Below are 15,352 nucleotides of genomic sequence, written 5' to 3' on the forward strand. Positions count from 1 at the left end.
GTTGTGACTCGGTATGTGGTTGGTAGAGTCTGAAACTGGCCTAGAAGGCCTGTTTCGAGCATGGATCACACTGCCTTCGGTATTAAGTCTGGCCGTGTTAGGTAGGGCCGGTAATCCAGCTCCCGCCTTGACCCCTGTATAGGATGGCGCATCCGGGGGCCTGCCTGGTTTGTACAGTGGAGGAGAACATGGCGTGTATCTTGAAGGCCACGTCCGCACGAGCATTCGGTCGATTCCATAGCTTTAAAGGTACCAAGATAACTAGCCAGCGCAATCTTTCCAGATTGCATTTAAATGAGGATTGATGTAGCGGCTCTCCGTAGGCCTTGGTATAGTTGCATTGGTGCTTTTGAAGGCTCTTTCCATAGACGACGGAGGGAATTCCCATGGGTGGAAGCGGCCCATTCAGTCTTCCATGCATTTGCTGCTTCTATGCGGAGGGTTCTTTGAATGCTAGCTATGAGAGTGAGCTCCTCCACACCATTGGGTGCCGGAGAATTAGCAGCTTCTTTTGCAAGAGCGTCAGCACACTCATTGCCGTAGATTCCTTCATGACCAGGGAGCCAATACAGCTGTATATTCCAGCCGCGTTCCTGTAGTTGAGATGCAATGCGTGTAATCTCAATCAGGATTGCGGAGGTCTCATGTTGGAGGCTTTTATCCCAGCCAATGCGGTTAAGCATCCATGCTCCTTCCTCTATGGAAGAGCCGGGTACCGTCTTTAGGTGTGAAGAATTCTTGATCCGAATCCTGCTCGCCATACTTCAGGGGCCCGAACAACCTGTTGGGTCTGTTAATTAATAGTCCAGACCGGAAGATGCCAGAATCGGTATGCACAAATCTATAACTATACAAAGCGTCAACAATCAATGTTGTGTAAAATTAAGCCCGCCAGCGTCATGATTCTCAAAAACAGCCTCCCAATGCCTCTGCACATCCTCACAAAACCCATCCCCAGCCTCCCAGGTCTCAAATGCATTACCTAAGGTACAGCTCACTGTCATGACCTCCTCCCAAGCCGCCCTTTCAACATCATACCCAAGCCGCCGAACAGACGTCTCGGGAGCAGTCCACATTCTCCTCCGCCCATCACCATCCTCGTTCGAGCTCTCCTCCAACAGTTTCTCCCCGGGGTTGAACTTAACCATGTTCGCATGGATGAAAAACGCCCGCGGGGCAAGGGCCACAGATGCATCCTCCACGCGCCATTTCCCTTGCTGGGTGAGTTTATAGTCCTCCGCCGGATCGGCCTGCAGCATTGCCACGTGTATTATATCATGATCATTCCATTCATATCGCCGACGGCCCAGGTCTGCGACCTTCTCGCTGACCGTGTAGAATTTCTCGCCCACGGCGGCGGCCGCCTGAATAAATGTGTCCTTATCGCCTTCTCCCGGGGCGCCCTGGTCTAGGAGGTGATAGTAATGCGATGGTCCGTAGTAATTGTAGTAGGCTGCTAAGAGGAGGGTTCGGGAATGCGCTCTCTTGGAGACTAGAAACACGCCGGCTTCGGTTGTTGCGCGGTCTGTGGTGGAGAACTCGGGTTGGCGGGAGATGGTGAAGTATAGTGGGGAGATAGTGCTGGCCCAGTAATCGGGCCAGGTGACGAGGCCGGTGGATTTGAATGGGTCGGAGGTTAGGAGGGTCGCGGGGTCGTGGATAGGGATGCAGTCGGCGTCTAGCCAGATGACTTTCTCGAATGAGGAGAACAGAACGGCGAAGGATTTGAGTTGGTAGTGCTCAATTTTAACCCCGTCTGTGGTATTAGTGTTTTTTGGGTTTTCTAGACCCATCGCTTCCGAGAGTACCACACATCTTGCATTGAGTTCTGGGAGAATTTTCTCGCACATGTGCGACTCATATTCTGTCGAGTCTTTGACAAAGAGCTCTACCGGCAATGTGCACCCGGTTCGTCGCAGCAAACGCAGGGTTACTACAAAGGTCGGCATATATTTACCCCCTGCAGAAGACACTATGCCTTCTGTCAGGATGAGATAGGGGATGTCAAGTTTCCTGGTCGTCTGAACAAAGCCATCATGCGCTGTCTGCATAGGCTGTAAGATCTCGTCGGCGTTATCGATATGATTCTCCCGATCGATTTCAAACACGGCATCGTATCTCGGCCACCCTGCCGACTCAATCAATTCCAGAGGCGGGCATCGCGGCGCATATTTATCGAGCAAGAAATAGAAACGATCCCGGAAGTGCGCCTGGCGATCATGAAATGCCGCCCGAGCAATAGGGCTGAAATATTGCTTTCCGAGCCATAGATGATAAGTATTGACAAGAATGAGGATGGCCAGAACAGAAATGAAAATTCTCTTGCTCAGGTCAACTCTCCTGCGCATCCGCATTTTCGAGAATGCATTGCATTGTCAGTCCGGGCGAAATGTCGGGTAGCATTATTGAAATAAGCAACGCCAAAATCAGCCTGACCACGCCTAAAAGAGGAGCCCGATGGGACCGTGATTATTGCCGCAGCGAATCCGCTCTTCTGATTCGAGCCTCAACCGTGATTTCGCTACTTAGTTTGGATATTAGCGCTACGATCTTTATTTCGGGTGTCGCGGAGCCCTCCGTTCAAAGAACTCCTGGTCCACTTTCGCTGTCGGCCACGAGATCACCTACCAAGACAAAGAAAGTCTCTTCGCCGATCCATGAGGCTCTCCGGAGCCTTACGGCTTCTCCGTTTGAAGACATCATTGAGGGAGTGTTAGCTTGCGAATTTAGTTTGAGCTGCCATAATCCGTGTATGAGACGCAATCTGTGCTTCTGAAAAGCCTCTGGATTCTGTAAGAATTATCGGCGTGGCCATCTCCTTTTAAGGTGCCGGATATAACCTTTTCGGGAAATGCACAGGTGCAGCGCCGCAATGTCGATCTTTCTTTCGGATTCCCAGTTGATCCCGATCATGAACAGTTTCCTATCATGAGCACATACAAAGTGATTCGAATAATGCTCCCGCTCTGGAATGGCGTCGATGCGATTGGTAGTTAACGTTCCTCTGCAGTTGTACGGATAACGGTGCTATATTGAAGCGGGTAGCTCAGGTTCGGGGAATCGGGAGCCGATAATCCGACTGCACGAGGCTATATGGCGTACAGAAGATGGAGAGTATATTATACGCCGAAGGGAATAATATTGAAGTCTATGGTAACCACACGTAGAACAAGTGCTTGAGTGCTTGACTATCTAAATACGTGTAAATATCGACCTATATAAAGATCCCCTGGCCTCGGTAATCGGGCCAACTATTTGTCCGATAGATCCTCATCATATATAAATCCGGGGTCACATGACTCTCCTGTCCACTCCAGTATATATTATTCTGGCCGTGGCCTCCTTCTGGTACCTTCTTGGTTATTAGGGTTGGGTTAGACCCCGTGAATATTACATTCCTACTCCTCCTGCGAAGTATTGTATCCTTGTATGAGCTATTCTTCTTCACGCTATCCACCACCAACCCAGGCTACGGTTTTACACTTGTTGGATATAGGATATGCACAACTTGTGTTGCATTGGCGTACCATAGCAACATGCAGACCGGAGACAGGAACAGCTCTGACCCTCGCGCTCGCGGCGAGTTTAACAAGGTTAAACGGTTTGTGAAGGTAGCTGTGATTATATTCATGATTCTTTACCACCGACACTTTTGAAAGGATCTTGTTCATGCGAGTCTATGATTCTGTTCTTCATTTGTGATATACATGCCATTTTATACATTTATTTCTTTCCTGTACTCCAGTACAAGCAAATATAGACTAACTCACCTGGGAGGCACCCACCAGACTATTGACCAAACTTAAGCCGACTAGGGTCTGCACAGTCAATTCTCAAAAAGCCCTAGGCTCCAATACTCTTCTGAAACCAAGAGTTGCGGCCGGTGTGGCTGATAGGGTTGCGGTCTCTATAGCTTCTACCACCAGGGGTGCAATGCTGACACTAGGGATGCGATGTAATATCCGAAAATGGGAGTCCTCGCACTGGCGGTGCTCAGAATCGTGCAGATCAGCGGAGACTGCCGATGAAGGCGGAATGAATCGAAAATGACAATAGACATTGAGGGCCCCCAGGACTCTTCGATTGTACCCCTGCCTTGGATTTTCACCCCGCTCTCTCTGAAAGGGGAAGTTCGGGGAATAGGAGGAGCGGATAATCCGTAACGAGGCCGTATATGGAGAGGTCTAGCTGTTAAACGAAAGGATGATATATTCTCGCCTATAGCATGTATATGATTGAGTGCCTGAGTTCTTGGCTGGTTAAACATATGGCCATGCGTTTACAGTCATGTGCTATAATAAGTACTCATCGTCGAACAACTGCATGGCATGCAAGAGAGCTAACACTCAGCATGACAAACCCCAGACCTTCTCAAACCATTGCCAACACCAAATAAACCCTGGAAACATCTATTAATGGACTTCTGTTCCTTCCCAAAGCATAGGAGGGGATACAACAGGATCTTTGTGATTGTGGATTGTTTCAGCAAGCGCTACATCTCATTACCGTGCTACAAGGCCACCAGCGCGGGATACATGGCTAAACTGTTTATTAAGCACGTTATCGCTGGAAAGGTTTGCCAGATACCGTTGTCTCTGACCGGGGAGGCCAATTCATCTCAGAGTTCTGGAAAGTAGTGCAATGTGTTCGGTGTGGAGTTGAAACTGCTGACCACCCACAAACAGATGGGCAAACAGAAAATGCAAACCAAGTCATTAAACAGCGCTTATGCCCCTTCGTGAATTACTACCAGGATGACTGGTCCGAGAAACTCCCCCAAATACAAAGAGTCCGGCATTACGCACGATAGTGCCACAGCGCAATTCCATTGGGTATCTCACCATATCCCGTCTTCTAAAGTTCAGACTTGCGATGACTAGCTTGATGCTATCACTCAAGCCGCTGATATAAGCTATGAACCTCCACTAGACCTGAGATTCAACATCCATCCCTTGGACAGATCCCACCGCGCAGTCTGGACATTCTTTTTCGCCCTGGAAAATGATGATGTGCCCATGCAGACACTTGCCAAAATAGCCATGGAGGTTGCATGTATGCGGTTCATCTATGCCGCGGACCGGTTGAATATGGCCAACCGCGCACCGACCCTCGACAAGAATGTAGAATGCCTTTTGCATCAAGGACCTCGAAAAGCACGGTGTAATCTTCCCAAGAAGTATCAAGTTATGAACCACCCCGCCATTCTAATACTTTCAAGGCTGACTGAAAATCGATAGAAAAGGGTTCATGGACCTCCTCACGTAGGGCTACCTCCACATTCCTCGACAAGCAACGGATGCTAACTCGAACACAGTCTCCAGAAAAGCAAAACGCGAGTATTCGATCGCTACCAGATCAGACCCCGTATTCTAGTCAATGTAGAGAATATCGATACGTCCACTGAGATATTCGGGACCAAGGTACGACCAACCACCTCTGTTCAAGGAGTTTATTTTGCTCATCACGGCTTCAATCCCCAGGTGTCACTGCCGCTTGAATTTGCACCGACGGGGATGCAAAAGCTTGCTCATCCCGGCGGTGAAATACCCACGTCGTGGGCAGCTGCGAGTTCCGGCGTGTGCATGGCTTTATCTTCCTACTCCGCGGTATCGCTGGAAGATGTTGCGGCGCAGGGCGCTGGGAATCCGCTTGCTATACAGATGCGTGTGTTGAAAAATCGGTCAAATTACGTTACAGCTTCTCAAGAGAGCAGAGTGGGTTTTTCTTTTTCTTGTGTGGATCGAGCAGGGAGACTGATTTTTGGGCATTTAGGAATGGGATACAAGGCTTTTGCCTGTCTGTCAACTCTTCTGTCTTGAGTCAGGGAATCAATGAACATAGGAACGATCTCATTGTTCCCAGTGATATGTTGTGGCCGAATATTAATCTTGGTGGGAAGGGTACTTTCTTTGGAGGAGACGGTGTCCCTTCGTATGGTGAGTACACGCCTCCAACGGACATGCTTTTGGCTAATTGTCGTATAGATGCAAATCTTGACTGGAAAAATACTATTCCATGGCTGCGCGAGAACACTTTCCCTCCAAATCTCGCTCAAAGGGGATGAGTAACCCCGTCCCTTACTACCGAGCTGCATTGCAGACTCTAATGAGTCCTTCTCGCTATAGTGACTTCGCCTGACGACGTCGAATTAACAATCCGGTACGGCGTCGACAGGGTCATCATATCCAATCATGGAGGCCGTCAACTAGACGGTACACCTTCATCGCTCGACGCCCTTCGGGAATGCGCACCGGTTTCCAGAGGAAAAATCCAGATTGCCGTCGACGGGGGTTTTCGAACGGGGCTTTGATATATTCAAAGCTCTTGATATGAGAGTACAACATTGTTTTATTGGAAGAATTCCTATTTGGGGTCTTGCGGTGAGCTCTGCTTTGATCTGCTTCTTTCATGCGTGTGCTAATTCCTGCTAGTACAACTGTTAGGCAGGTGTAGAATTGGCAGTGCAGCTATTACTTCGTGAATTCAAGACCACTATGGCATTAGCTGGGTAAGCTCGTCGCCCGTATTGACATATGATGCTTGGCTAACATAACTGATGACCTGAAGTTGTCGGTCCATCAAGGATATAACTAGGCGTCATCTTTCGATCCGCAAGTCAGACGGTATTCCCGCCGGACTGTAGTTGCGGGAGCTATTTATGGCAGTATGAATCTTTTGCTTCGATTTTGATTGCAATGATCAGATTAACTTGTTTCTAGAATGATGTAAGACATTTTGACACCTTTTGTAGTCTTATGACTCATTCCACGCATTCCAATCTGAGCCTTCTCCATAATCTTAAGTTCACAACCACTACTCCAAACCACTCTTCGCAGCAAAATATCCCAACACCAACAATGTCCTCCCTTCAAAACTTCCTCGCCTTCATCGCAACCGGCACCCCAACCGAACCATACAAAAACATCCAAAGTCTGCCAAAAGACCCAGAGCTCGCCTATGACCTCGACATTCACTAATGTCCCAGCAGAGCAGTTCGAAAGTTTCAAAATAGCACGCCGATACTATAAAACGGACTCGCTGGGGGTATTTCAAGCGTACGGAGACACTGTTTGCTAAGGTTGCTTGTTTCGCGGAGCATGCTGTTGCGACTGGGTTTGTACAGATGCTTTGGTAGGGTGGTTACAAGGGTGTTGATAGGGTGGTGTGATGTTAGGGGCTACGGCCCGTTGTTTGTCTGAAGGGGGTTTTTCTAAGCGTCCGGATGTATCCTGTGGCTTGAATGATATGCGCATGTTAGTCTTGGGGATTAGTTCTCACGGAATCTGCGAAACAGCTTGATCTCAGTGTGGAACGCTGGCTTACTGCTAAGCAGTCTTCCGTTAATGTTGCTGTGACGCTTGCTTACAATAATTATAAGCTGGCTTTTACTGTGCGGTAGTGGGAGCGAGACTCGCAGGGCCTGGCGTCGTTGGCTCAGGAGGTTACGGTCTTGCTTTCTGGAATGAGTCGTTGGTGTCTGCGCCGATCACTTTGACGGTCTCGAAGGTTGTGGGGAGAGATCCTGACGTAAATAAGGCTTGGGAGAAGGACTTCGTTTTGACTGAGGATGATTACCGGGGCATTGTGAAAAGGCTTGGGAATAGTAATGTTTGGCAGGGTATATGCTTTCTTACAATGATGAACACAGGTAGCTACAGCTGATGGGTCTTAATGTTCAATCTATTATTGCTTGTGTAGATCTAGTCCACTGATCTTGAACCGTAGATACCTGGGCTGAATCTGCATTCACCCAACATAAAACATTGCAGCCCCCCTCGACCCCAAAGAAACATCCATACCCGATGCTCCCCACCAATCTCCCCTCCCGCTTATACATCCCTCTACAGACCCATCTTCTCGCCGGACAACGCTCATTCCCTGTCCAACCAGACTAACACTCCCACACCCCGGCGGTGCACGCACAATCCCGGTCCAATCAGGCGGATACCTAATCTGCATACTGCCTCCACCGTGACTGAAATGGGCTGCAGGCGCCCGGGTTGTACTCGAATTTGATACGTCTCGTTGGGAGTTGTACATATAGACGGGATTTGTAAGGTGGATCTGTTGACTTCCGGATCTTGTCTGAGTGAGGATGGATACGTTTTGCACTGTGTCAGAAGCGATCGGGATGAGGGTTGTGCTGATACTGCCGCTCTTGGTTGAAAGATGCACAGATATAGAGACGATTAAGCGTCCGGAGATAGTGCCACTATCAGACTCGATTTCGATCTCGTATGGCCGGAGCGGAAGGGTGTGCGGATTGTCGTAGCGGTTGCCATTTCCATACTCTGCACATTCAACCATCTCCATTTGCGTTCTCATCCCTGGGAGAAACGCCTCTGCTGGCGCCGTGAAACAAACAGAGACATCCCCCGACTGTGACCGTATCCGTAATCTAGCCGGTTCATTGGGGTTCATAGGGTCAGCCGGCTGCGGCACGATAGCCACGCTTATACTACCACTAGTGGTCGATAGAGAAAGAAGTTCGAATAACGGATAGCTGCCCGATATAGCTTTATCACCGTTATCGACGATGATTTCTCGTTTCTGGGGTGAAACCTCAACGGGCTCGGTTTGCCGTGTCGGGGCCGTGATAGCGGCCGCATTGTCGTAGATATCCAAACTTTTTTCATTATCCTGCGCACATTCATGCAATGCCTCTTTCTCATTGTCCGATAAGTTCGAAATATTTGTTGCGTCGGCGATAATCTCTCGCTCCTGCGGTGGACTCTCCGTAATCTCGGTCTGCTGCTCAGAAGCTGCGATTGCGGGCGCATCATCGTTGGCGTCCGGTTGTCCCTTATTATTCTGTCCAGTTTCATTCGATGCCTCTTTTTCCTTGTCTGTTGCAGTCGGGGCATTTGTTCCATCGTGGCCATGTTGTTCCGGTTCGTGCGCTTCTCGGGGAGACTCGTCAACGATAATCGTTGGTTCGTGGTTTTCGTTTACTGTCGTCACTTTATTCTCAATTGGAGCATTCTGAGAGACCTTCTATAGCCAGAGAAACTGCCGTTAGCATGACAATGGCTTGTCCAGAAGCCCAGAGACATACCTGTCGCGAAACCTCTTCCTGAGACTGTTCATCTCCAAAACAGCATGTATTCTCATCCTGATTCCCTTCTATCTCTTCCGGTTCCGATCTCACATCAATCGCGCTGTAAGCGGGACTAAAGAGCACCTCTTCTATCCCAGGTAACACTCCATAAGGTTCCGGTTCCGGTTCAAAAACCGAGAACTTGTGATCAAGTTCATTCGTCCGAGGACCTTGTCTCTGAAACAACGCTGTATTCGTCTTCGTGCTTATCTCCGTTGCTGTAGCCTCGATTCGCAGCCATAGTGGGTCGTGCTCATTTATGGTACAGCTCGCGACTTCCCGCGGTTCGAACCGTCATGTTAGTCCATGGTACCGTACTGCAGATGCCAAATGCAAGGGCCAGGAACAAAACCCCGAGATATCGACAACTTACAAGACGATGCATTACCCCTCCGGTTGGGTGATATCCAAAGCATCGAGGAAGATGGCTGGCGAAGGAGGTTTGGGTGTAGGTTGTTTTGGGCGACGTGTTGGTGATGATTTACGTCATCAGGCAGTCAGGCAGAGATTGTACGGTGTAGTAAATTATGAGTAGGATGGGTTCATACAGTAGAGACCGCGGTTAAAGGTATTGGATTTGGTGATAACTATGGGACTTGTCTCAATATAAAGCCATCATATCGAATAAACAATCATCAACATCAGGGGGAATCTCTTGTATCGGAAACGAATGTGCTGAAAAATAAAGAAACAGAGCATAAAACGGCATAAACGACAATCGGAACAAGGAGACAGATACAAGGAAATAGAAACCATATCAAACAACAGTCAGGTAGCAGCAACAAGATAGCCTAAATCAGGCATATCCCAAGTTCTCCATGACCGACTGACAGTCAGTAACAGTCATATTGAGTACACTCAACGATCTGATCTGCGTTCCCCGTCTCAGACGCTGCAACCCAATAGCAACTTTCCACCCTTCACTTTTGCCAAGAACGAAGACATAATTCTTGCCGTCCTGCTCGCGGAAACTCGCCCGGAGAACATGGTGACCATGCTTCGCGAAGTTCAGTGTATCATCGTCATTGCCATTGTCGGACCCAAGACGGCAAGTATTCTTACACACCCGCAACACGTCCACAAGATACGCATCCGACTCTTCAGGTGTGGGAGGCAACGTAGATCCAGTGCGGAAAGGGTTAGATGATTTTGTAGGGTTCTGGCGAGCTTGAGGAGATGCCGCGTATTGAGAACACCATACCTCGACGGACTTCATAGTCCATGCCTTGGCGTCCCATTCTCGTTGAGGGACACCTCGGATATCGTCGTCGATAAACAGTCCTTCCGTGGTGATCTTCAGAACCAGGCCATCTGACACCATTCCCTGGCCGGAGACTAGCTGTGCCACTGGAATGTCGACAAAGTTGTGGTTAAAGGCGAACACCCCAGAGATGACAATTTTGTCTGGATCTTTGGTAGAGTAACCACCACGGGAGTAGCCGCCTCGACTCGATGGTGGAGGAGAGGTCCTTGCCGTTGAGTGCGAAGGGGCATACGAGGATTCAGAAGCAGTGGATCCTGTAGCGCCCCCATTATAAGGTCGTCGGGGTCGTTCATATGGATTATCGTCTTCGCCCGGCTTCTTTGGTAATGGGGTGCGGTGGGGAGGGGGTGGTGGGGGTGCCGAGTCGGAAGACGAAGCATTGGCTTTGGACGCAGCCTCTTTTTTGGCTGCTTCTTCTTTAGCTGCGGCTTCTTTGGCTGCTTCTTCTTTGGCTGCGGCTTCTTTGGCTGCGGCTTCTTTGGCTGCGGCTTCTTTGGCTGCGGCCTCTTCTTTGGCTGCGGCCTCTTCTTTGGCTTTCTTCTCTGCAGCGTCCTTGGCCTTCTTTTCTGCGTACTTTTTTGCGGCCGCTTCCTTAAGGGCTGCAAATTTAGCATCAGCCTCTTTCTTCGCAGCCTCCTTTTCAGCCTTAGCTTTGGCAGCAGCAGCAGCTTTCTCTTCTCGTTCTCGTGCTTCAGCGGCTTCTTTCTCTGCTTTGGCCTTTGCCTCTGCAGATTCCCGCTCAGAACGGGCTCGGGCTTCGGCAACCTCCAATTCAGCTTTGGCGCGAGCTTCAGCAGCTTCCCGCTCTCGTGACTCCTTTGCAGCGGCCTCTCGAACTGCGGCCATTTCTTTCTCGAACTGTTCTTTCCGTTCTCTGAGCTCTTTCTCCATCGCCTCATGCTCTTGTTGCCTTTGTTTCTCTCGTGCCGCTTCTTCCTTTTGTCGTTTGTATTCTTCCATCTTCCGCCGGATCTCCTGTCTGCGCCGTTCCGCCTCTACTCGGGCTTCTTCTTTCTTCCTTTCTTCTTCACGGCGGAGTACTTCTTGTTTTCTTTCCTCCTCACGTCGGATCTCTTCTTGTCGTTTTTCCTCCTCGTGACGTGCTTCCTCTTTCTGTCTCTCTTCTTTGCGCCGGAGTGCCTCTTTGCGCCATTCCTCCTGGCGACGACGAACTTCTTCCTTGCGTTTTTCTTCTTCACGCTGGCGGATCTCTTCCTTCTGCTTCTCTTCCTTTTGCCTTTGTTCCTCACGACGACGCTGTTCTTCCTTCCGGTTCTCCTCTTCACGACGGCGGAGCTCCTCTTTCTGCTTTTCCTCGCGTCGAATCTTCTCTTTACGCTCTACCTCTTCACGACGACGAGCCTCTTCTTCACGCCGACGAAGCTCTTCTCTCATTCTTGACTCCTGCCGAGCCTCCTCCTTCCGCTTCTCTTCCTCACGACGATGCTCCTCCTGTTCCTTCTGCTGCTTCTCTTCGCGACGGCGAGCCTCTTCTTGAGTCTGGCGGAGTTGTTCCCTGCGTCTTGCCTCTTCACGAGCCTCTTCCTTTCGGTTTTGCTCATCACGACGGCGTCGCTCTTCTTCTTGCTTCTCCTTTTCACGCCAGCTTTGTTCGTCACGCCGACGTTGCTCCTGGTCCTTTTTCTCCTTTTCACGTCGGAGCTCTTCTTTGCGTTGCTCTTCGCGCCTTAGCTGCTCGCGACGCTGTTCTTCCTCATGCTGGCGCTTCTCTTCACGACGCTGCTTTTCTCTGCGTTTTTCTCGCTCCTGGTCGCGGGCTCTCTCCCACTCGGCATATTTTGATCCTTCGTCATTGTCGTTTGGGGCCGATTCGGAGTTTGCATCACCAGCACCAGCACTGTGTTGTTTACCTTTCTTGTTGGAGCCTTTACCGCTTCCGCCGTGACCCTGTTGCTGGCGCTGGTTCTCTTGTTGGCCGCCAGCCCCAGGACCCTTGGAATCGCTTGCACCTCCCGCAGACTGGCCCTCTGTACCGGGCCCTGCATCCCCAAACTCACCTGGCCCCCGTCCACCAGACTTCTCCCGTCCCCACCTCTCCCGCCACTTCCCTGCACCACCCGCTTGTAACGCCCCAGCAACCCATCCTATCACACCAACCACAACCATCCCCAGCATAACCCCAATCACACTCCCCACACTCCCGGTCCCACCACCGGTAACCATAAGAACATACCACCCCCTCACGACCGGCGAAATATTCGACCAGAGTAATACGAACAGGAGCGTACTTGCGGATCCGGCAAGAAAGCTATTCCGCTGACATTGTAGCGACGGGAGGTATAGGAACCCGGAACCAGCGGAGTGTGGGGGGATGACGAAGATGTCGTAGTTGCCGTCGGGGAGGTCAGACGATTTAGTGTATTCACCGGTAGATTTTGGCTTTTTGCCGCCACTGGGGGGAGGGGAATTGGAGTCGCTCATTTTGGTCTCGATGGGATTTTGTTCGCGGGACTATGATCGATCAAGAGGTGTTTCGTTGAGTCGCTGGTCTTCGAATCTATCGCCGCAAAGGCAGGACTCGGGTATCGAACGAGGAAAACGATCTCATGTTCACAGCAACATCGGAAGGGCACTGAGACCAGTCCTCAGCGCTTCAATTCGGGCTAAAGGATCAACAAGGTTAGATCGCGGAGTAGATCAGAAATGAGCAATTGATCGCAACGGTAGCACAAACAAAGAATAAATAACTAAGTCAAGCCAGTACTGAAGAATGAGAGAAATGTGGTGATGTGATGAAAAGTGAAGATAAACAGCGGCGGCTAAGAAGGTTGAGTCGAGGCAGATCACATTTATCACGCCAGCCACAAACAATCTCTCCTACACTAGTATCATGCGTCGGGAAATAACACGGAAAAAGAAAGCACATCTCAACACTCCTTTGTTTGTCCTCGACTCTCATCACTACCACTGTTTGTACAGCTACTGTACAGTATCATGCACGGTACGATCCTCCACAATAGCACACGTATTATGGAGTCATATTAGGACCCGCCTGGATTGGAAACGAAATGAAAGGAATGTGGATTCCAGATGAGATCCAGATTGCTGGAATGTACATTGGCATCTATTAACCTCAATTGCTATTATAGTCTTACTAACAGCATCTCCCGTGTTGTTTAACGGTTAATATTTCAAAACGATGATTGTATCTGTACGAAAGTGTTTGTTTTGAATTTCCTTATTTCGGTCGTTGCGCCAACGGCTAGTGTGGGTCTGTATAGAATGGAACAACGTCCCTGCACTCCCGTCACAACTCAATCCGGCATCGGAAATTTATCTGTCTGAAAAACAAAAATAAGCTGTACTTCATAGAAAAACGGAGAAAAAAAATATAGCAAAAACGCCAAACGCGGGACTCGAACCCGCAACTTTCAGATCTCTCTTGTGATTTAAAAGTCTGACGCTCTGACCAATTGAGCTAGCCCGGCGGCTGTTTATGTAAGCTTTTTCTTACATGGCACAAGGCTAGATTTGTGATTTATGAATAGAGCCCTATCTGAGTGAATTACTAGGCAGCGAAGCTTCTCATGTTTATATTATGACTACTTCTACACCCTCTGTTGCCTCAGGACTTTTATTCTTTCTCGTCTTACAATCCGGCTCATCTTCCACCATCTAACCACCACTAACATATTAACTACAGATAGCTCGACAGTACGATCACGAGACAAATTTCAAGTATATATCTAACGACCCCCCATGTATCTTGAAAGCTGGCGGTCTAGCAGTATTTGATCATGACTTGTCGATTTTCGTTGCTTTCTCACTCGTTCTCATACCACGACTGGGAACCTCCGGAGCATGGACACAACACTTCCGGCCCAAGTCAGCCTTCCGAGCCACCGTTAGATAAACCAGCAATATCAGCCTTTACGATGACAGCACTTTGTCGATTCCATGTTGTAAAATGCGCTAAGAGGAAGAGTCCCCGTCGTTGACCAAAGTCCGGAATCGCCTTTATGATGGACACTGTGTACTGAAAGGCCAAAAGTCGGCCAAAGCTGAGCATCGTAACCGGCTGTCCAGGTTTTTGATCATTGGCGAGGGTACCGTATTGCGTATCCTGAAAGGCACCCCAAAAAGAAAATCGTCAGCTGAATCTGAGCATCAAACGATTCGAGACTCTAATCATTGGATATGGCCCTCAAAACATAACAAAGAGGAAATCACTTGCTTTAATGATGGGTACACTTCTCTCTAATGTATATGCCAGCCGGAGATGAGCATTGGTCCTCAGAGCGTAACATAACGCATTTCTTGATGGTGAATACCCTTACCCCATGGCGCCGGGTATACTGAAAGGTAAAGGGAAAAAAGAAAAGAAAAAAAATCAGCAAAAGCTGAGCGTCAAGCCCGTGAAGCTTCTCACCTTTTGACACAGCCCTCAACGCCTTCCTAACTGACCTGAGCTTCTAGGACGGAAACTGCGAGCTCATGGTCACGGTTACCAGATTAGGAAGTTACGGATATCGGGGTAAGGCATCCAATATAACAGGAGCATCACTACGGTCGCTAAGCATCAGTAGGATATACACGCCTTGTCGTATGAAGTACGATGATCACCGTCTCTAATAGCTGCTATGGTCAGCAGTAATGACAACTAACCACAAGGACTCGCGACTCAATCCGCAGGGGCGGACAGTCACGAGTACCACCTTTTTTTATAAGTACCCCGTACCAGTCCACAAGCTTGGCAGTTTATGGGCTAATAACTACTTCTACTTCTATTGCGGATCTTGTCCTCGTTGCTGAAGCGGAAGGTATTGGAGGTTAGGGCTAATCGACTACGGAGCCAGGATATTGATCAAAACTGGACGGTACGAAGCATACCAATGTGTCGATACCAATTTATAAACTTGCCCGAAAAAATACCGTTACCGCCAGAAAATACAGAGGCTTTAAGACGCTGAGCGTTACTGTAAAATCATGTAGTGTGCTGGATATGTATTTGTCAAGCCGCAGCTGTCCTC

General features: G+C 49.3%; 3 protein-coding genes and 1 non-coding gene across 4 annotated transcripts; all 4 read right to left on the reverse strand.

Moving 5' to 3' along the window:
- Positions 1 to 866: 866 nt before the first annotated feature.
- Positions 867 to 2,354, reverse strand: ACHE_11041A (alpha-mannosyltransferase; the record flags this gene model as incomplete). The annotated part of the gene is made up of 1 exon (XM_043275567.1): positions 867 to 2,354. One exon carries the CDS (start codon positions 2,352 to 2,354, stop codon positions 867 to 869), a length of 1,488 nt encoding a protein of 495 aa, XP_043132161.1.
- Positions 2,355 to 7,746: 5,392 nt separating this feature from the next.
- On the reverse strand, positions 7,747 to 9,513 carry ACHE_11042A (uncharacterized protein; the record flags this gene model as incomplete). Its single annotated transcript, XM_043275568.1, has 3 exons — positions 7,747 to 8,994; positions 9,056 to 9,372; positions 9,471 to 9,513. 3 exons carry the CDS (start codon positions 9,511 to 9,513, stop codon positions 7,747 to 7,749), a joined length of 1,608 nt encoding a protein of 535 aa, XP_043132162.1.
- A 380-nt stretch (positions 9,514 to 9,893) lies between these two features.
- On the reverse strand, positions 9,894 to 12,803 carry ACHE_11043A (uncharacterized protein; the record flags this gene model as incomplete). Its single annotated transcript, XM_043275569.1, has 1 exon — positions 9,894 to 12,803. One exon carries the CDS (start codon positions 12,801 to 12,803, stop codon positions 9,894 to 9,896), a length of 2,910 nt encoding a protein of 969 aa, XP_043132163.1.
- Positions 12,804 to 13,723: 920 nt separating this feature from the next.
- ACHE_t10016A lies at positions 13,724 to 13,810 on the reverse strand. The gene has a single exon. It is a non-coding gene; the product is annotated as a tRNA-Lys (tRNA).
- Positions 13,811 to 15,352: the final 1,542 nt, after the last annotated feature.

This window comes from Aspergillus chevalieri, chromosome 1 (genome assembly GCF_016861735.1).
Source record: "Aspergillus chevalieri M1 DNA, chromosome 1, nearly complete sequence".
NCBI lineage: Eukaryota > Fungi > Ascomycota > Eurotiomycetes > Eurotiales > Aspergillaceae > Aspergillus > Aspergillus chevalieri.